The sequence below is a fragment of the Salmo trutta genome, chromosome 5 (assembly GCF_901001165.1).
Source record: "Salmo trutta chromosome 5, fSalTru1.1, whole genome shotgun sequence".
NCBI lineage: Eukaryota > Metazoa > Chordata > Actinopteri > Salmoniformes > Salmonidae > Salmo > Salmo trutta.
The window spans coordinates 3,715,876-3,737,081 of record NC_042961.1 but is presented as its reverse complement, the minus strand read 5'-3'; the positions used below and the strand labels follow the sequence as shown (position 1 = coordinate 3,737,081).

The following is a 21,206-nucleotide window of genomic DNA, read 5'->3' as shown; positions in this document are numbered from 1 at the left end:
CTGTCTCTATCACTTCCTAGGAGACATTCTCTATTGTTTTTAACTAGCTGGAAGACATACTAATCTACCTGAAAGCAGACATACTATCTATTACTGCATGTTTCCTGTCTCTATCACTTCCTAGGAGACATTCTCTATTGTTTTTAACTAGCTGGAAGACATACTAATCTACCTGAAAGCGACATAATCACCTAACTGACAACATACATAATCATCTAACTGACAGCAGACGTAATCATCTAACTGACGGCAGACGTAATCATCTAACTGACAGCAGACGTAATCACCTAACTGACGGCAGACGTAATCACCTAACTGACAACAGACGTAATCATCTAACTGACATCAGACGTAATCACCTAACTGACATCAGACGTAATCACCTAACTGACATCAGACGTAATCACCTAACTGACAGCAGACGTAATCACCTAACTGACGGCAGACGTAATCACCTAACTGACGGCAGACATAATCATCTAACTGACAGCAGACGTAATCATCTAACTGACAGCAGACGTAATCATCTAACTGACAGCAGACGTAATCACCTAACTGACAGCAGACGTAATCACCTAACTGACAGCAGACGTAATCACCTAACTGACAACAGATGTAATCATCTAACTGACAGCAGATGTAATCATCTAACTGACAGCAGACGTAATCACCTAACTGACAGCAGACGTAATCACCTAACTGACAGCAGACGTAATCACCTAACTGACGGCAGACGTAATCACCTAACTGACGTAATCATCTAACTGACAGCAGACGTAATCACCTAACTGACGGCAGACGTAATCACCTAACTGACGGCAGACGTAATCACCTAACTGACGGCAGACGTAATCACCTAACTGACAGCAGACGTAATCACCTAACTGACGTAATCATCTAACTGACAGCAGAGGTAATCACCTAACTGACGGCAGACGTAATCACCTAACTGACGGCAGACGTAATCACCTAACTGACGGCAGACGTAATCACCTAACTGACAGCAGACGTAATCACCTAACTGACAACAGACGTAATCATCTAACTGACAGCAGACGTAATCACCTAACTGACAGCAGACGTAATCACCTAACTGACAGCAGACGTAATCACCTAACTGACAGCAGACGTAATCACCTAACTGACAGCAGACGTAATCACCTAACTGACAGCAGACGTAATCACCTAACTGACAGCCGACGTAATCACCTAACTGACGGCAGACGTAATCACCTAACTGACGTAATCATCTAACTGACAGCAGACGTAATCACCTAACTGACAGCAGACGTAATCACCTAACTGACAGCAGACGTAATCACCTAACTGACAGCAGACGTAATCACCTAACTGACAGCAGACGTAATCACCTAACTGACAGCCGACGTAATCACCTAACTGACGGCAGACGTAATCACCTAACTGACGTAATCATCTAACTGACGGCAGACGTAATCACCTAACTGACGGCAGATGTAATCACCTAACTGACGGCAGACGTAATCACCTAACTGACGGCAGACGTTATCACCTAACTGACGGCAGACGTAATCACCTAACTGACAGCAGACGTAATCACCTAACTGACGGCAGACGTATACTACTGACGGCAGACGTAATCACCTAACTGACGGCAGACGTAATCACCTAACTGACGGCAGACGTAATCACCTAACTGACGGCAGACGTAATCACCTAACTGACGGCAGACGTAATCACCTAACTGACGGCAGACGTAATCACCTAACTGACGGCAGACGTAATCACCTAACTGACGGCAGACGTAATCACCTAACTGACGGCAGACGTAATCACCTAACTGACGGCAGACGTAATCACCTAACTGACGGCAGACGTAATCACCTAACTGACGGCAGACGTAATCACCTAACTGACGGCAGACGTAATCACCTAACTGACGGCAGACGTAATCACCTAACTGACGGCAGACGTAATCACCTAACTGACGGCAGACGTAATCACCTAACTGACGGCAGACGTAATCTAACTGTAATGTGTTGTCTGACAGCAGACATACTAATCTAACTGTAATGTGTTGTCTGACAGCAGACATACTAATCTAACTGAACTGTGTTGTCTGACAGCAGACATACTAATCTAACTGAACTGTGTTGTCTGACAGCAGACATACTAATCTAACTGAACTGTGTTGTCTGACAGCAGACATACTAATCTAACTGAACTGTGTTGTCTGACAGCAGACATACTAATCTAACTGAACTGTGTTGTCTGACAGCAGACATACTATTCTAACTGTAATGTGTTGTCTGACAGCAGACATACTAATGAAACTGTAATGTGTTGTCTGACAGCAGACATACTAATCTAACTGTAATGTGTTGTCTGACAGCATACATACTAATCTAACTGAACTGTGTTGTCTGACAGCAGACATACTAATCTAACTGAACGGTGTTGTCTGACAGCAGACATACTAATCTAACTGTAATGTGTTGTCTGACAGCTGTACAAGATCAGACCCAAGAGAACCCGTCCCCAGGCCCTCCTCTTCCTCTGCATGATTCTACTGCTGATTGTCCTTCACACCAGCTTCATGATCTACAGCCTGGCCCCGCAGTACGTCATGTACGGGAGCCAGAACTACCTGCTGCAGGTGAGCTGCTGTATGGGGGAGGCCTGGGTGTGTCTGGGGTGGGGGTGTGTGTGTGTGTGGTGGGGGGAGGCCTGGGTGTGTCTGGGGTGGGGGTGAGTGGGGGGAGGGGTGGGGGGTGTCTGAGGGGTCTGGTGGGGGTGTGTGGGGTGGGACTGCGGAGGGGGTGACGTGTGTTTGGGGATATGGGGAGGGGGTGTGTGGGGGGGACTGGGGAGGGGGTGGGGGTGTGTGGGGTGGGACTGCGGAGGGGGTGGTGTGTGTTTGGGGATATGGGGAGGGGGTGTGTGGGGGGGACTGGGGAGGGGGTGTGTCTGGGGGGTCAATCAATCAATCAAATGTATTTACATCAGCTGATGTCACAAAGTGCTGTACAGAAACCCAGCCTAAAACCCCAAACAGCAAGCAATGCAGGTGTAGAAGCACGGTGGCTAGGAAAAACTCCCTAGAAAGGCCAGAACCTAGGAAGAAACCTAGAGAGGAACCAGGCTATGAGTGGTGGCCAGTCCTCTTCTGGCTGTGCCGGGTGGAGATTATAACAGAACATGGCCAAGATGTTCAAATTTTCATAGATTACCAGCAGGGTCAAATAATAATAATCACAGTGGTTGTCGAGGGTGCAACAGGTCAGCACCTCAGGAGTAAATGTCAGTTGGCTTTTCATAGCGAATCATTCAGAGTATCTCTACCGCTCCTGCTGCCTCTAGAGAGTTGAAAACAGCAGGTCTGGATCAGGTAGCACGTCCGGTGAACAGGTCAGGGTTCCATAGCCGCAGGCAGAACAGTTGAAACTGGAGCAGCAGCACTACCAGGTGGACTGGGGACAGCAAGGAGTCATCAGGCCAGGGAGTCCTGAGGCATGGTCCTAGGGCTCAGGTCCTCCGAGAGAGAGAAAGAAAGAGAGAGAATTAGAGAGAGCATACTTAAATTCACACAGGACATCGGATAAGACAGGAGAAATACTCCAGATATAATAGACTGACCCTAGCCCCCCGACACATAAACTACTGCAACATAAATACTGGAGGCTGAGACAGGAGGGGTCGGGAGACTCTGTGTCCCCGTACGACGATACACCCAGACAGGGCCAAACAGGCAGGATATAACCCCACCCACTTTGCCAAAGCACAGCCCCCACACCACTAGAGGGTAAACTTCAACCACCAACGTACCATCCTGAGACAAGGCCGAGTATAGTCCACAAAGATCTCCGCCATGGCACAACCCAAGGTGGGGCGCCAACCCGGACAGGAAGATCACGTCAGTGACTCAACCCACTCAAGTGACGCACCCCTGCCAGGGATGGCATGGAAGAGCACCAGTAAGCCAGTGACTCAGCCCCTGTAATAGGGTTAGAGGCAGAGAATCCCAGTGGAGAGAGGGGAACCGTCCAGGCAGAGACAGCAAGGAGCTGTTCGTTGCTCCAGTGCCTTTCCGTTCACCTTCACACTCCTGGGCCAGACTACACTCAATCATAGGACCTCCTGAAGAGATGAGTCTTCAATAAAGACTTAAAGGTTGAGACCGAGTCTGCGTCTCTCACATGGGTAGGCAAACCATTCCATAAAAATGCAGCTCTATAGGAGAAACCCTGCCTCCAGCTGTTTGCTTAGAAATTCTAGGGACAGTAAGGAGGCCTGCGTCTTGTGACCATAGCGTACGTGTAGGTATGTACGGCAGGACCAAATCGGAAAGATGGGTAGGAGCAATATGTATGAGTATGAGGGGACCTCGGAGGGGGTGGGGGTGTGTTTGGGGGATCAGGGGAGGGGTTGGGGGTGTCTGGGGAGGGGTTGGGGGTGTCTGGGGAGGGTGTGTGTGTGGGGGAGGGGTGGGGTTGAGAGTGTCTGGGGAGGAGGTGGGAGTGTGTGTGGGGGGGTGGGAGTGTCTGGGGGGAGGTGGGTGTGTGTCGGGGGGGAGGGAGGGGTCATATCTTGTGTAAAAAAAGAAAGTCATTAATAATGTTGGAACTCTAAGGAAAGATATTTTAATGAGCGTAAATCCACATCACACACACACCAATACTGTTCACCCCTATACCCAGCCTCATTCATCATCTCTCTCTGTCCTTAATACCATCGTCTCCTTCTGATCCATTGGAGCAGGGAACCATGGGATTTATAACTTGAGCCTTGCTCTAACATTCTTCCATTTAGGTTTCACTGTCAATTTGGGTGGATTAAATCCAAAAAACTCTGAAGGAGTGAGGGTTCCATCCTCTTGAATCCTCCTGAAGGAGTGATGGCTCCATCCTCCTGAATCCTCCTGAAGGAGTGAGGGCTCCATCCTCCTGAATCCTCCTGAAGGAGTGAGGGCTCCATCCTCCTGAATCCTCCTGAAGGAGTGAGGGCTCCATCCTCCTGAATCCTCCTGAAGGAGTGAGGGTTCCATCCTCTTGAATCCTCCTGAAGGAGTGAGGGCTCCATCCTCCTGAATCCTCCTGAAGGAGTGAGGGTTCCATCCTCCTAAATCCTCCTGAAGGAGTGAGGGCTCCATCCTCCTGAATCCTCCTGAAGGAGTGAGGGCTCCATCCTCCTGAAGGAGTGAGTGTTCCATCCTCCTAAATCCTCCTGAAGGAGTGAGGGTTCCATCCTCCTGAAGGAGTGAGGGTTACATTCTCCTGAATCCTCTTGAAGGAGTGAGGGTTCCATCCTCCTGAATCCCCCTAAAGGAGTGAGGGTTCCATCCTCCTGAAGGAGTCAGGGTTACATTCTCCTGAATCCTCCTGAAGGAGTGAGGGTTCCATCCTCTTGAATCCTCCTGAAGGAGTGAGGGCTCCATCCTCCTGAATCCTCCTGAAGGAGTGAGGGTTCCATCCTCCTAAATCCTCCTGAAGGAGTGAGGGCTCCATCCTCCTGAATCCTCCTGAAGGAGTGAGGGCTCCATCCTCCTGAAGGAGTGAGTGTTCCATCCTCCTAAATCCTCCTGAAGGAGTGAGGGTTCCATCCTCCTGAAGGAGTGAGGGTTACATTCTCCTGAATCCTCTTGAAGGAGTGAGGGTTCCATCCTCCTGAATCCCCCTAAAGGAGTGAGGGTTCCATCCTCCTGAAGGAGTCAGGGTTACATTCTCCTGAATCCTCCTGAAGGAGTGAGGGTTCCATCCTCCTGAATCCTCCTAAAGGAGTGAGGGTTCCATTCTCCTGAATCCTCCTGAGTGAGTGAGGGTTCCATCCTCCTGAATCCTTCTGAAGGAGTGAGGGTTCCATCCTCGTGAATCCTCCTGAAGGAGTGAGGGTTCCATCCTCCTGAATCCTTCTGAAGGAGTGAGGGTTCCATTCTCCTGAATCCTCCTGAAGGGGTGAGGGTTCCATCCTCCTGAATCCTCCTAAAGGAGTGAGGGTTCCATCCTCCTGAATCCTCCTGAAGGAGTGAGGGTTCCATCCTCCTGAATCCCCCTAAAGGAGTGAGGGTTCCATCCTCCTGAAGGAGTCAGGGTTACATTCTCCTGAATCCTCCTGAAGGAGTGAGGGTTCCATCCTCCTGAATCCTCCTAAAGGAGTGAGGGTTACATTCTCCTGAATCCTCCTGAGTGAGTGAGGGTTCCATCCTCCTGAATCCTTCTGAAGGAGTGAGGGTTCCATCCTCGTGAATCCTCCTGAAGGAGTGAGGGTTCCATCCTCCTGAATCCTTCTGAAGGAGTGAGGGTTCCATTCTCCTGAATCCTCCTGAAGGGGTGAGGGTTCCATCCTCCTGAATCCTCCTAAAGGAGTGAGGGTTCCATCCTCCTGAATCCTCCTGAAGGAGTGAGGGTTCCATCCTCCTGAATCCTCCTGAAGGAGTGAGGGTTCCATCCTCCTGAATCCTCCTGAAGGAGTGAGGGTTCCATCCTCCTGAATCCTTCAGAAGGAGTGAGGGTTCCTGAATCCTCCTGAAGGAGTGAGGGTTCCATCCTCCTGAATCCTCCTGAAGGAGTGAGGGTTCCATCTTCCTGAATCCTTCAGAAGGAGTGAGGGTTCCTGAATCCTCCTGAAGGAGTGAGGGTTCCATCCTCCTGAATCCTCCTGAAGGAGTGAGGGTTCCGTTCTCCTGAAGGAGTGAGTGTTCCATCCTCCTGAATCCTCCTGAAGGAGTGATGTTTGGTTAAATCCTTCTAAATTGAAGGATATAATATATAGCACTGACAGTGAAATATATTTCGATCTGGTAAACGGCTGCCATTCCTTTTTATTTGAATCTCTCTATTGCTCCAGTTCTTTGTTTCTCCTTCATAATGATTATGTCCTGCTGTTGAAGGTTGTATTGTCTGGAGTATTGGCCAATTGTCATGGACATAAACTTGGCTTTGTTTCATGATTGGTTGAAGGATAAACATGTGCTTTTAAATGTAAATGGCAGCACAACAAAATATGATAACGAACAGTTATTGTATTAGCTACATTAGCTGCGTTAGTGCATTAGCTACATTAGTTGCCTTAGCTACATTAGTGCATTAGCTGCCTTAGCCTCATTAGCTACATTTGCTACATTAGTGCATTAACTACATTAGCTGCCTTAGCCTCATTAGCCACATTAGCCACATTAGCTACATTAGCTGCCTTAGCCTCATTGGCCGCATTAGCCTCAATAGCCGCATTAGCTGCCTTAGCTACACACCTTGGTGGAACACGATGATGACCATACATGTTTTATTTTCTGGATTGCAGTTGAGTTGAATGGAAAACTGTGTACGCTTAATTAGTTTAAGTGCACATCCGTCATATTATAGCAAACAAACAGTACTGGATACTTTGTTTGCTATGGAGAAGAGAAACATGCCTCTTTTTGTGTGTGTGTGTTTGATCAGAGCCCGATGCCACCAGGGAATAATACCACTTGGACTACCAAGACCTGCGATGCCGACGCACCTCAAGGTAAGACTGCCAGCTACACACACCATGTACACTGACACACACACACGAAGACTATCTCTAGCAGTACAGCAAGATGCTATATTTTTCACATACATAGAGACCTACCAGTCCATCAGAGGAAAGAAGACCCGAGATAAAGAAGGAAGCATGTAATATATAATAAACACATTAGAATATATGATCAATGTTTAATATCTCACAAAAGGGCCACGTCCCAAATGGCACCCTATTCCCTATTTAGTGCACTACTTTCTACCATGGGCCTTGGTCAAAAGTATTGCACTAAATAAGGACTGGGTTGGCATTTTGGACACAGACAAAGAGATGGTGGTGTAGAGGCCAGTTATCCTCATGCCCAACAGTGGTACACAAGACCTTCTTCGGTATCATTCATTATTCAACCAGGATGAATTCATATCAAGGACAAGCATTTACTGATGGATTACATGGCCTCCTAGCTTCCTCAACAGTTACTACAGTGAAGTCAGGCATGCAGACACAAACGGGAATATGCATCATTCCTATTCCAGCGAGCTGGATCACATGCATTTATTCATCCTGCCTAATGCTCGAGGCAGAGCGGGCCTGTCTTAGATAGTGTATGTTTCCCAAATGGCACCCTATTTCTTATGTAGTGCACTACATTAGACAGAGAGTCCTATCAAAAGCAGTGCACTATATAGGGCAGGGGTATTCAACTCTTACCCTACGAGGTCCAGAGCCTGTGGGGTTTTCTGTTCTACCTGATAATGAATTGCACCCACCTGGTGTCCCAGGTCTAAATCAGTCCCTGATTAGAGGGGAATCACCCACCTGGTGTCCCAGGTCTAAATCAGTCCCTGATTAGAGGGGAATCACCCACCTGGTGTCCCAGGTCTAAATCAGTCCCTGATTAGAGGGGAATCACCCACCTGGTGTCCCAGGTCCAAATCAGTCCCTGATTAGAGGGGAATCACCCACCTGGTGTCCCAGGTCTAAATCAGTCCCTGATTAGAGGGGGAATCACCCACCTGGTGTCCCAGGTCTAAATCAGTCCCTGATTAGAGGGGAATCACCCACCTGGTGTCCCAGGTCCAAATCAGTCCCTGATTAGAGGGGAATCACCCACCTGGTGTCCCAGGTCCAAATCAGTCCCTGATTAGAGGGGAATCACCCACCTGGTGTCCCAGGTCCAAATCAGTCCCTGATTAGAGGGGAATCACCCACCTGGTGTCCCAGGTCTAAATCAGTCCCTGATTAGAGGGGAACAATGAAAAAACTCAGTGGAACTGGCTTGGAGGTCCAGAGTTGAGTTATATATAGGGAATATGATTCCATTTGGGAGGTAGCCTCTGAGAGGGAGATGTTTAGAGGACAGGAGGAGTGTATAGAGATCCACCAAGAACATTGTCAGGCCGGGTTACCATGGAGAGGAAGGTGTTGAAATCTAATGAGGTAAGGAATGGACTGAAATGTGAGTGTGTTGCAGGGTGGGGGGGGGCGTTGCACTTTGACTGGAAGAGGGAAATGTGTTTTCCACGTTTGAGAGGAAGTGCTCAGGGACGAAGGTGGCTCAGAGAGATGTGGAGATACAGTACTTCAGAGAAGTTGGAGTTGTAATGTTTACCGCTGTCAGACACCTCTTCACTCAAAATCCAAAATGCATGTATAGACCATATCACTGTATTTGTGTATCAGAACTTGACTGTTTTTAGTCAATACAAAATAAACCCCCATCAGAGAGGCTGAAAGGAAAGAATCTCTGAGCTGTTGCAGGTGGCTCACAGGGTGAGAGGTGAGATACAGTGGTCTAGTGGAGTTGAAGTCGTGGCTATCGTTAATGTAGATTTTGTAAATGTTGCCCATCTAATACATTTTGCAGCTCCTAGCAAAACACGTGTATAGACCACATCACTGTATTAGTTTACCAGCAGTTTGGAAGACATACAGTTCCTGTGTCTAGTCAATGTAAAATCAACCACCAACAAACATACCGGTCGACTGTTGTTTTTGTTATTTTGCGACCTCTGATATATTAGCTTGTGCATAATGAAAACAACAAGTAATTAGAATGTTAAAATTCAAAAGCCAAAAGCAAACGAGTAATTAACTACAAAGTGTGTGTGTGTTTGTGTCATTGAGGTCAATCTAGTGTATCATGTGACAGAGTAATTAGCTAATAGAATAGTGACCAGACTTACAGAGCCTTCAGGAAGTATTCACTCCCCTTGATTTTTCCCACATTTTGTTGTTACAGCCTGAATTTAAAATGGATTACATTTAGAGTTTGTGTCTTTGGCCTACACACAATACTCCATAATGTCAAAGAAGAATGATGTTTTTTGACATTTCTACAAATTAATTACAAATGAAAAGCTGAAATGTCTTGAGTCAAGAAGGATTCAACCCCATTGTTCTGGCAAGCCTAAATATGTTAAGGAGTGAAAATGTGCTCAGTCACTACAAAGATACAGACGTCCTTCCTAACTCAGTTGCCTGAGAGGAAGGAAACGGGTTGTCCTTTTGGCTCAAGACATCCAGAGGAGGGCACTCATATGTAGCTCTGGAATTATAATTAAACTGAGTTGGGAATATGTAGCTACTGTCAATATGTCAGTGAACGAGAGAGAGGCAACCAAGCTTTCATAATGTATTGAAGACAGTTCTTCTCTCAGTGAACCAACGAGAGAGAGAGTGGCAACCAAGCTTTCATAATGTATTGAAGACAGTTCTTCTCTCAGTGAACCAACGAGAGAGAGAGAGGCAACCAAGCTTTCATAATGTATTGAAGACAGTTCTTCTCTCAGTGAACCAACGAGAGAGAGAGAGGCAACCAAGCTTTCATAATGTATTGAAGACAGTTCTTCTCTCAGTGAACCAACGAGAGAGAGAGGCAACCAAGCTTTCATAATGTATTGAAGACAGTTCTTCTCTCAGTGAACCAACGAGAGAGAGAGAGGCAACCAAGCTTTCATAATGTATTGAAGACAGTTCTTCTCTCAGTGAACCAACGAGAGAGAGAGAGGCAACCAAGCTTTCATAATGTATTGAAGACAGTTCTTCTCTCAGTGAACCAACGAGAGAGAGAGAGGCAACCAAGCTTTCATAATGTATTGAAGACAGTTCTTCTCTCAGTGAACCAACGAGAGAGAGAGAGGCAACCAAGCTTTCATAATGTATTGAAGACAGTTCTTCTCTCAGTGAACCAACGAGAGAGAGAGAGGCAACCAAGCTTTCATAATGTATTGAAGACAGTTCTTCTCTCAGTGAACCAACGAGAGAGAGAGAGGCAACCAAGCTTTCATAATGTATTGAAGACAGTTCTTCTCTCAGTGAACCAACGAGAGAGAGAGAGGCAACCAAGCTTTCATAATGTATTGAAGACAGTTCTTCTCTCAGTGAACCAACGAGAGAGAGAGAGGCAACCAAGCTTTCATAATGTATTGAAGACAGTTCTTCTCTCAGTGAACCAACGAGAGAGAGAGAGGCAACCAAGCTTTCATAATGTATTGAAGACAGTTCTTCTCTCAGTGAACCAACGAGAGAGAGAGAGGCAACCAAGCTTTCATAATGTATTGAAGACAGTTCTTCTCTCAGTGAACCAACGAGAGAGAGAGAGGCAACCAAGCTTTCATAATGTATTGAAGACAGTTCTTCTCTCAGTGAACCAACGAGAGCGAGAGAGGCAACCAAGCTTTCATAATGTATTGAAGACAGTTCTTCTCTCAGTGAACCAACGAGAGAGAGAGAGGCAACCAAGCTTTCATAATGTATTGAAGACAGTTCTTCTCTCAGCACAAGGAACAGTTGTCATGATTTAAGTGAAGGCTACATAAAGGAGTTGATCAGTCTAATTGGTTGAAGTTTCCTGTTTATTTCAACCACTTCAGCACCAACGAATGAAAGGCATTTACATATCTTTATCACACACCCTCTAATCAGGATACAGATCGTATATTACATGAGAGCGAGAGAGAGATCATCTTAAGTATTGGCCACAGAGGCAGCACAGAACATGCATATCCCTTGTTAGTGAGGAATATAGTATTTGAATCTTGGACACAGTTTGACTTGTTAGTGAATACAGTATCATGTGACTTGGACCCAGTTTGACTTGTTAGTTAATACAGTATCATGTGACTCTTGGACCCAGTTTGACTTGTTAGTGAATACATGTGACTCTTGGACCCAGTTTGACTTGTTAGTGAATACAGTATCATGTGACTCTTGGACCCAGTTTGACTTGTTAGTGAATACAGTTTCATGTGACTCTTGGACCCAGTTTGACTTGTTAGTGAATACAGTATCATGTGACTTGGACCCAGTTTGACTTGTTAGTGAATACAGTATCATGTGACTTGGACCCAGTTTGACTTGTTAGTGAATACAGTATCATGTGACTCTTGGACCCAGTTTGACTTGTTAGTGAATACAGTATCATGTGAATTTTGGATCCAGTTTGGGTTTCCTGTCTCTCACAATGAAGCATCAATCTGCTGCACAGAAGTTGCTCTGCGGGGTTACCACAAATCAATCTTTCTCCAGTCGACTTCACAGTTTAAACCGACGCTATTTTTCACCCTCCGCTTGCCAGATATCACAGCCTCCCAATCTGTTTGTGTGGGTTTGGCCTTTTCCCATCTGTGGTCACACTCTGTAACCATCCCTCCCTCGCCGCCCACCAGCAGTATCTGGATAAAGCTACACACACACACACACACACACACACACACACACACACACACACACACACACACACACACAAAATGTGGAGACAAAAAAAGAGACCATAGCAGCACAATGCAATCTGTTAGCAAAGTGTTCTGTAGCACTGCCCAGTAGCAGCTGGCTAGGCTGGTTCCACATCAGGTTATGTACTGTAGTAGCAGCTGGCTAGGCTGGTTCCACATCAGGTTATGTACTGTAGCAGCAGCTGGCTAGGCTGGCTCCACATCAGGTTATGTACTGTAGCAGCAGCTGGCTAGGCTGGCTCCACATCAGGTTATGTACTTTAGCAGCAGCTGGCTAGGCTGGCTCCACATCAGGTTATGTACTGTAGCAGCAGCTGGCTCCACATCAGGTTATGTGCTGTAGCAGCAGCTGGCTAGGCTGGCTCCACATCAGGTTATGTACTGTAGCAGCTGGCTAGGCTGGCTCCACATCAGGTTATGTACTGTAGCAGCTGGCTAGGCTGGCTTCACATCAGGTTATGTACTGTAGCAGCAGCTGGCTCCACATCATGTTATGTACTGTAGCAGCAGCTGGCTCCACATCATGTTATGTACTGTAGCAGCAGCTGGCTCCACATCAGGTTATGTACTGTAGCAGCAGCTGGCTAGGCTGGCTCCACATCAGGTTATGTACTGTAGTAGCAGCTGGCTCCACATCAGGTTATGTACTGTAGCAGCAGCTGGCTAGGCTGGCTCCACATCAGGTTATGTACTGTAGCAGCAGCTGGCTAGGCTGGCTCCACATCAGGTTATGTACTGTAGTAGCAGCTGGCTAGGCTGGCTCCACATCAGGTTATGTACTGTAGCAGCAGCTGGCTCCACATCAGGTTATGTACTGTAGCAGCAGCTGGTTCCACATCAGGTTATGTACTGTAGCAGCAACTGGCTCCACATCAGGTTATGTACTGTAGCAGCAGCTGGCTCCACATCAGGTTATATACTGTAGTAGCAGCTGGCTCCACATAAGGTTATGTACTGTAGCAGCAGCTGGCTCCACATCAGGTTATGTACTGTAGCAGCAGCTGGCTCCACATCAGGTTATGTACTGTAGTAGCAGCTGGCTCCACATCAGGTTATGTACTGTAGTAGCAGCTGGCTAGGCTGGCTCCACATCAGGTTATGTACTGTAGTAGCAGCTGGCTCCACATCAGGTTATGTACTGTAGCAGCAGCTGGCTAGGCTGGCTCCACATCAGGTTATGTACTGTAGCAGCAGCTGGCTAGGCTGGCTCCACATCAGGTTATGTACTGTAGCAGCAGCTGGCTCCACATCAGGTTATGTGCTGTAGCAGCAGCTGGCTAGGCTGGCTCCACATCAGGTTATGTACTGTAGCAGCTGGCTAGGCTGGCTCCACATCATGTTATGTACTGTAGTAGCAGCTGGCTAGGCTGGCTCCACATCAGGTTATGTACTGTAGCAGCAGCTGGCTCCACATCATGTTATGTACTGTAGCAGCAGCTGGCTCCACATCATGTTATGTACTGTAGCAGCAGCTGGCTCCACATCAGGTTATGTATTGTAGCAGCAGCTGGCTAGGCTGGCTCCACATCAGGTTATGTACTGTAGTAGCAGCTGGCTCCACATCAGGTTAGGTACTGTAGCAGCAGCTGGCTAGGCTGGCTCCACATCAGGTTATGTACTGTAGCAGCAGCTGGCTAGGCTGGCTCCACATCAGGTTATGTACTGTAGTAGCAGCTGGCTAGGCTGGCTCCACATCAGGTTATGTACTGTAGCAGCAGCTGGCTCCACATCAGGTTATGTACTGTAGCAGCAGCTGGTTCCACATCAGGTTATGTACTGTAGCAGCAGCTGGCTCCACATCAGGTTATGTACTGTAGCAGCAACTGGCTCCACATCAGGTTATGTACTGTAGCAGCAGCTGGCTCCACATCAGGTTATATACTGTAGTAGCAGCTGGCTCCACATAAGGTTATGTACTGTAGCAGCAGCTGGCTCCACATCAGGTTATGTACTGTAGCAGCAGCTGGCTCCACATCAGGTTATGTACTGTAGTAGCAGCTGGCTAGGCTGGCTCCACATCAGGTTATGTACTGTAGTAGCAGCTGGCTCCACATCAGGTTATGTACTGTAGCAGCAGCTGGCTAGGCTGGCTCCACATCAGGTTATGTACTTTAGCAGCAGCTGGCTAGGCTGGCTCCACATCAGGTTATGTACTGTAGCAGCAGCTGGCTAGGCTGGCTCCACATCAGGTTATGTACTGTAGCAGCAGCTGGCTCCACATCAGGTTATGTGCTGTAGCAGCAGCTGGCTAGGCTGGCTCCACATCAGGTTATGTACTGTAGCAGCTGGCTAGGCTGGCTCCACATCATGTTATGTACTGTAGTAGCAGCTGGCTAGGCTGGCTCCACATCAGGTTATGTACTGTAGCAGCAGCTGGCTCCACATCAGGTTATGTACTGTAGTGCTCCTAACGCTATGGGAGATGTTAGTGCCTCACTATGAAGCTATAGACATTGGCGCTACTGAAAGCTAGCAGACTGTTCCGTTACCAACGTCAAACTCATGTTTGTCTATTCAATGTATGTATTTTATGCTAATTTTACACTCTGGCTAAGAGGAAGACTTTACAGGGGGAGCAGTTTTTGTGGCCATATTGAGACATGTTTGTGTGATGTTATAGAAACATTTTGTAGTGTTTTCACAGTCCAGTAAGCTGTTGAATGGCAGCTTGGTTGAGACAGGTGGTTGTGAGGAGGAGGTGGGTATTCAGACATGTTATTTGATCAACACACGGTAGCGTTTGCAAGCTATATTAAACTATGGGATGACAACTTGCTCTATCCTGGATTGGGATTTGTGAGGGGGATGTTTGTGAGGACATGTATGAGGCTGTGTGTGAGGACATATATGAGGCTGTGTGTGTGTTTGTATGTGTGAGGTGCTACAGTATAAAACCTTTTTGACTACCTCCAGCTAAATTGGTTGCAGAGAGCAAACACTATAAGCCCTGAATGTTGACCAAGCCAGTGGAGATGCACACGGCAGACAGAGGAGATGATTCTCAGGGTTCAGCTCTTAGAAATGGCATTGCTCTTAGCTAAGAAGCATTTGAAAATAACCAACATTTTAACGGAACATGTCCATCCAACTTGGCTTATGTAACATTTTCAGCTACTTAGGAGGGAATGTGTAGCCTCTAAGTGCATCAGAGCATGGTACTTGAAATACAGCTTACAGTTTGAAGCACGGTATTAACCCAACGGGGCTAACAAATGGATTGAAATAATGTGAAAAGGCCACTACACTGGAAAGTGTTTTAGCTGGAGAAATAGTGAGGTGTGGATTGAGGGGACAGTGAAAGCCAGTGGCTGATGGGAAAGTGAAAGCCAGTGGCTGATGGGACAGTGAAAGCCAGTGGCTGAGGGGGACAGTGGAAGCCAGTGGCTGAGGGGGACAGTGAAAGCCAGTGGCTGAGGGGGACAGTGAAAGCCAGTGGCTGAGGGGGACAGTGAAAGCCAGTGGCTGAGGGGGACAGTGAAAGCCAGTGGCTGAGGGGGACAGTGAAAGCCAGTGGCTGAGGGGGACAGTGGAAGCCAGTGGCTGAGGGGGATAGTGAAAGCCAGTGGCTGAGGAGACAGTGAAAGCCAGTGGCTGAGGGGGATAGTGAAAGCCAGTGGCTGAGGGGGATAGTGGAAGCCAGTGGCTGAGGGGGATAGTGGAAGCCAGTGGCTGAGGAGACAGTGAAAGCCAGTGGCTGAGGGGGATAGTGGAAGCCAGTGGCTGAGGGGGATAGTGAAAGCCAGTGGCTGAGGGGAATAGTGAAAGCCAGTGGCTGAGGGGGACAGTGAAAGCCAGTGGCTGAGGGGGACAGTGAAAGCCAGTGGCTGAGGGGGACAGTGGAAGCCAGTGGCTGAGGGGGATAGTGAAAGCCAGTGGCTGAGGAGACAGTGAAAGCCAGTGGCTGAGGGGGATAGTGAAAGCCAGTGGCTGAGGGGGATAGTGGAAGCCAGTGGCTGAGGGGGATAGTGGAAGCCAGTGGCTGAGGAGACAGTGAAAGCCAGTGGCTGAGGGGGATAGTGGAAGCCAGTGGCTGAGGGGGATAGTGAAAGCCAGTGGCTGAGGGGAATAGTGAAAGCCAGTGGTTGAGGGGGATAGTGGAAGCCAGTGGCTGAGGGGTGTCGTGACTGTTGCTCATCGAATGATTAACGGTTTATAATTGCGTGATTAAATGAATTAAGCAATGAATCAAGCAATTATTAACTCATTAACCTGGGGCACCATGGGAACATTATTTTGATTGAGTTTCTATTTCCCAAATTAACTCAAAGGATATCAGAATATCGATTTTACAACAGTCGCTAAATTAATCAACCTCTTGTCTCATGTCTGAACGTCGCATAATCCGGGAATCTGCACGAACCCGGGCTCCACCAATGAGTTTACCACACCAATCTTAGTTGATTATTTATTTACTAGCAAGCTAAAATGATGATAAAAATACACATACACAAAACACAGTCTAGCTATTGATTAGGACTTAGTATAACGGGCCAACACACTATGGCACGTGTTACCCAAAATGGGGATTTAAAAGAGAGAGAAACAAAGAAAGTACACGAGAGAAATATACATTTGGGTTCATTTGTCAGCTATGCTTATTTAAACCTAGCCTTCCCCGAACTGCCGCTCTTATGGGTCAGAATATAATGATGTAATTACGTGTTGGAGGTCTCAGGTGGGGAGCTCCGCGTGGGTCGTTTAGGCTTCTCAATGACGCACTTCTCCGGCGCAACTCTCTGGTTGTCCTCACGATGTCAGTGTCCTTCTTGGCTTAGTGGTCTGATCCCTCGCCCTTGATCTGAAAGGGGTCTTCTGAGGACAGACATCTCTGTAGCTCAGAGCTCACAGCTTAGGGCTCGTACGGTGTAGATACCACGATTCAATGGAGAGTGGAGGCTGGGTGGTTCGGCTTGAATTCACCCGCTTAGACACAGCTACTCGTCCGTAGCTCGTGTAGAAAAAGATTTCTTTGTCTTCAACCTTGTGTTTCGTTTTGGGTTCGTTGACTGTGTTGGACCTTAGCTGCAGCTTGGAGTCACTTAGTCTGATATGTTAATTCTTCACTCTCCTGTCTTATACCCTCGGGTCAGAAGTGGGTGTAACCGCCTTTAGGGCAATTCTCTGGGCGGACCAAGTTAAGGGACAAGGCCTAGATTTGACTAAAATCCTATTTTAGACACTAACTTCACATCTCATCTTTACCAAAACATTCTCTTTGATTTTGATATTTTCCACACAACGTACAATGTATAAACATCAGGCATATACTGGGAAAACTCTTAAAGATACAATGTTTTCATAATAACGTCATCTCTTAACCTTTAATAACAACACAAAAGTTACATACATTTTAATATTCCACTTTTCGTCATGACCACCATTGTGGCTGACGGAAACCATTGTTCCAAAGTCCCTTTATTGCATGTTTAATGTTCTGAGGCCAGTTCTCCATTGTGAGGACAAAGGAATTTCTCTGTGGCCTAAGGTTTATCATGGGCGTGAGGGGTCATAAAACCCCCACATCTTCAGACCCCTAGATCTCTCCTCCTCTGTTGGGGGTTTGGGAGATAATCTGTAGGGTGGTGGTCTCCTGTACCCTGACCTGATCAGGACAGTCATGACAGGGGGATAGTGGAAGCCAGTGGCTGAGGGGATAGTGGAAGCCAGTGGCTGAGGGGGATAGTGGAAGCCAGTGGCTGAGGGGGATAGTGGAAGCCAGTGGCTGAGGGGGATAGTGAAAGCCAGTGGCTGAGGGGGATAGTGAAAGCCAGTGGCTGAGGTTGGATAGTGGAAGCCAGTGGCTGAGGGGGATAGTGAAAGCCAGTGGCTGAGGGGGATAGTGAAAGCCAGTGGCTGAGGGGGATAGTGAAAGCCAGTGGCTGAGGGGGATAGTGGAAGGCAGTGGCTGAGGTTGGATAGTGGAAGCCAGTGGCTGAGGGGGATAGTGAAAGCCAGCGGCTGAGGGGGGGAAGCAGGGTAGCCTAGTGGTTAGAGCGTTGGACTATTAACCGAAAGGTTGCAAGTTCAAATCCCCGAGCTGAAAAGGTACCAATCTGTCGTTCTGCCCCTGAACAAGGCAGTTAACCCACTGTTCCTAGGCCGTCATTGAAAATAAGAATTTGTTCTTAATTAACTGACTTGCCTAGTTAAATAAAGGTAAAAAAATAAAACAGTGGAAGCCAGTGGCTGAGGGGGATAGTGGAAGCCAGTGGCTGAGGGGACCAGTGAAAGCCAGTGGCTGAGGGGGATAGTGAAAGCCAGTGGCTGAGGGGGATAGTGGAAGCCAGTGGCTGAGGGGGATAGTGGAAGCCAGTGGCTGAGGGGGATAGTGGAAGCCAGTGGCTGAGGGGGGATAGTGGAAGCCAGTGGCTGAGGGGGATAGTGGAAGCCAGTGGCTGAGGGGGATAGTGGAAGCCAGTGGCTGAGGGGGATAGTGGAAGCCAGTGGCTGAGGGGGATAGTGGAAGCCAGTGGCTGAGGGGGACAGTGGAAGCCAGTGGCTGAGGGGGATAGTGGAAGCCAGTGGCTGAGGGGCTGAGGGGGGGATAGTGGAAGCCAGTGGCTGAGGGGGATAGTGGAAGCCAGTGGCTGAGGGGGATAGTGGAAGCCAGTGGCTGAGGGGGATAGTGAAAGCCAGTGGCTGAGGGGGATAGTGGAAGCCAGTGGCTGAGGGGGATAGTGGAAGCCAGTGGCTGAGGGGGATAGTGGACGCCAGTGGCTGAGGGGGACAGTGGAAGCCAGTGGCTGAGGGGGATAGTGGAAGCCAGTGGGCTGAGGGGGATAGTGGAAGCCAGTGGCTGAGGGGACCAGTGAAAGCCAGTGGCTGAGGGGGATAGTGAAAGCCAGTGGCTGAGGGGGATAGTGGAAGCCAGTGGCTGAGGGAGATAGTGGAAGCCAGAGGCTGAGGGGCTGAGGGGGACAGTGGAAGCCAGTGGCTGAGGGGGATAGTGGAAGCCAGTGGCTGAGGGGGATAGTGGAAGCCAGTGGCTGAGGGGGATAGTGGAAGCCAGTGGCTGAGGGGGATAGTGGAAGCCAGTGGCTGAGGGGGATAGTGGAAGCCAGTGGCTGAGGGGGATAGTGGAAGCCAGTGGCTGAGGGGGACAGTGGAAGCCAGTGGCTGAGGGGGATAGTGGAAGCCAGTGGCTGAGGGGCTGAGGGGGACAGTGGAAGCCAGTGGCTGAGGGGGATAGTGGAAGCCAGTGGCTGAGGGGGATAGTGGAAGCCAGTGGCTGAGGGGGATAGTGGAAGCCAGTGGCTGAGGGGGACAGTGGAAGCCAGTGGCTGAGGGGGATAGTGGAAGCCAGTGGCTGAGGGGGACAGTGGAAGCCAGTGGCTGAGGGGGATAAGTGGAAGCCAGTGGCTGAGGGGGATAGTGGAAGCCAGTGGCTGAGGGGGACAGTGGAAGCCAGTGGCTGAGGGGGACAGTGGAAGCCAGTGGCTGAGGGGGACAGTGGAAGCCAGTGGCTGAGGGGGACAGTGGAAGCCAGTGGCTGAGGGGATAGTGGAAGCCATGGCTGAGGGGGACAGTGGAAGCCAGTGGCTGAGGGGGACAGTGGAAGCCAGTGGCTGAGGGGGATAGTGGAAGCCAGTGGCGAGGGGCGGACTGAGGGGGACAGTGGAAGCCAGTGGCTGAGGGGGATAGTGGAAGCCAGTGGCTGAGGGGGATAGTGGAAGCCAGTGGCTGAGGGGGATAGTGGAAGCCAGTGGCTGAGGGGGACAGTGGAAGCCAGTGGCTGAGGGGGATAGTGGAAGCCAGTGGCTGAGGGGGACAGTGGAAGCCAGTGGCTGAGGGGGACAGTGGAAGCCAGTGGCTGAGGGGGACAGTGGAAGCCAGTGGCTGAGGGGGATAGTGGAAGCCAGTGGCTGAGGGGGATAGTGGAAGCCAGTGGCTGAGGGGGACAGTGGAAGCCAGTGGCTGAGGGGGACTGTGGAAGCCAGTGGCTGAGGGGGACAGTGGAAGCCAGTGGCTGAGGGGGATAGTGGAAGCCAGTGGCTGAGGGGGACAGTGGAAGCCAGTGGCTGAGGGGGATAGTGGAAGCCAGTGGCTGAGGGGGATAGTGGAAGCCAGTGGCTGAGGGGGACAGTGAAAGCCAGTGGCTGAGGGGGACAGTGGAAGCCAGTGGCTGAGGGGGATAGTGGAAGCCAGTGGCTGAGGGGGATAGAGGAAGAAGAGGATATGGAGCCCCTAGTTGTATTTCTCCTGTAATCCTCAGAGCCATATAATTCTGTCTATAGAAGCAGTAAACATGCATGTATATTCATGGCTGTGGTTATCCCTGCCTGCCTTCCCTGTATGCCCACGTCCATTACCCACTAGCTGTTCACCAGGGAGCATCTCCAATGTCAAGTTATTGAGACACTGCCAGGCTTTTATACAACGGAACTTGTACCGACTCCTCCGACCAGCCTACATGCTTTCAACACTAGCGAGCCGAGTGCAGCTGTACTGTGCTGGCCTGATTATGCATCCACCGTAGTGGTTTGAACCATGGTGGAAAGGACAATGTGAAACAGTAAGAGCCAACACGGTATGGTTTGGGTTGGCGCTGTAGTGTGAAAAGGGTATTACAGTACCAGCCTGGGCCTCTTTTGGCCGTCTCGCATAACAGCCGTTAGCACAACGGACTAGGAAGTGTCCAGCTGAGACAACACATGGGACTGGGAGAGACCGTCACTGCCCACCAGAAACGGACATGATGTTGCCACACTTCAAAGAGTAGGCCAGAGTCTGGTTGTCATTGGAATGGGCAGAGATTTGAACACTTTAAGAGCCTCAATGTGTCTTTTCCATGAGGGTGGCAGAGGAAGGGAGGGTTTAAATCACAGATTCATGTTGTCTCTTCCATGAACATGCATTTCCTTTGTGAGACTAATAGGTCTCCTTGACAAAGTGATGCAGGGGCAAGATGTCAACTAGAATTCAGCATTCACATCCAGCATTTAGTCTCAGATGTGTCCATGTCAATTCTCTTTCATTATCAAGTCATTAGGTTCC

At 48.9% G+C, this 21,206-nt stretch overlaps 1 protein-coding gene across 1 annotated transcript in view; it reads left to right on the top strand.

Annotated features, from left to right (window-relative positions):
• Positions 1-21,206, top strand: part of LOC115193525 (probable lysosomal cobalamin transporter) — a 199,906-nt gene that overhangs the window by 137,930 nt on the left and 40,770 nt on the right. The window contains exons 14-15 of the mRNA XM_029752229.1: positions 2,486-2,635; positions 7,416-7,482. Coding sequence (XP_029608089.1) covers positions 2,486-2,635; positions 7,416-7,482 — 217 coding nt within the window. The remainder of the gene's footprint in view (positions 1-2,485; positions 2,636-7,415; positions 7,483-21,206) is intronic.